Source organism: Neophocaena asiaeorientalis, unplaced genomic scaffold (genome assembly GCF_003031525.2).
Source record: "Neophocaena asiaeorientalis asiaeorientalis breed wild unplaced genomic scaffold, Neophocaena_asiaeorientalis_V1.1 scaffold45, whole genome shotgun sequence".
NCBI lineage: Eukaryota > Metazoa > Chordata > Mammalia > Artiodactyla > Phocoenidae > Neophocaena > Neophocaena asiaeorientalis.
Window position 1 is genome coordinate 2,206,113 of NW_020174642.1, and position 846 is coordinate 2,206,958.

General features: G+C 67.3%; 1 protein-coding gene across 2 annotated transcripts in view; it reads left to right on the forward strand.

Moving 5' to 3' along the window:
* The first annotated feature begins 6 nt into the window (after positions 1-6).
* IFNGR2 (interferon gamma receptor 2) overlaps positions 7-846 on the forward strand; it is a 36,574-nt gene continuing 35,734 nt past the window's right edge. The window contains exon 1 of one of the 2 annotated variants that reach the window (XM_024758139.1): positions 7-110. In XM_024758139.1, coding sequence (XP_024613907.1) covers positions 35-110 — 76 coding nt within the window. In that variant the 5' untranslated portion in view covers positions 7-34. Of the gene's footprint in view, positions 111-188; positions 659-846 lie in introns of those variants that run through there. The other variant, XM_024758140.1, reaches the window with a different exon arrangement.

Here is an 846-nt window from a genome sequence, read left to right on the forward strand (position 1 = left end):
GCCGCTGAGGCCGCAGCGCCCAGAGCCCCGGGCCATGCGGCCGCCGCTTCTGTTACTGCTGCCGCTGCTGTTACTGCTCAGTAGCTGCGGCGCAGCGACGCCCCCGGCAGGTAAGCGGGGCCTGGGCCCCCCACCCACCCAGAGGCCGGCCGGAACCGTTGTCGCACGGGTGGGTGTCAGCGGGGAGCCCGGAGTAGGTGGGGTGCCCACGGGAACCCCGATAGGTTGGGGGTAAACGGGGGTGTTCCTAGCGGCTGGGGTCCGCAGGGAACCTGGATCGGTTGAGGGGCTACAGGGCTGCCCCGATTGGGCGGGGTCCGCGGGGAGCCCGAAGTGGGTATGGAGTGGTAGGGAAGAATTCCGGGCAGTCTCGGGGCGTGGAGCTGGCGCAGCGGGAGGAGCCGCTGGACGCCGTTCGCCTCTCCCGGCGCCCTGGACATCGCTGGCAGGAAGGAGGGGCTCAAGCTGCCCCTGCCTGAATCTGGACACACTCTAGCTCCTTCTCTCCCACCCCCGCGCCGCCGCCCAAACACCAGCGCGGCCCGACTCCGAATGTCTCAAAATGAACAAAGGAAAAACCGAATCCAGGGATCGAGGAAAGGCCGCCTCTGCGGGCCACAGAGTCTTCTCCTGGGCCGCCTGAACGTAGCCCCGTCTGGCACGTCCTCCCCAGTGGCCTGAGCAGGAAGCAGGTCCAAGCCTGCCTTCCTGGCAGCTGCGTGCCGTGGAGGCCAGCCACCGGCAGGGACCTCCGTCTTGGAGGTTGTGACTGTAACTCAGTCTTACTGTGGCCGGGTGTGTTTGATATCGGTGTGAAACCCCGATGGGGAACGGATAGATGGGGGG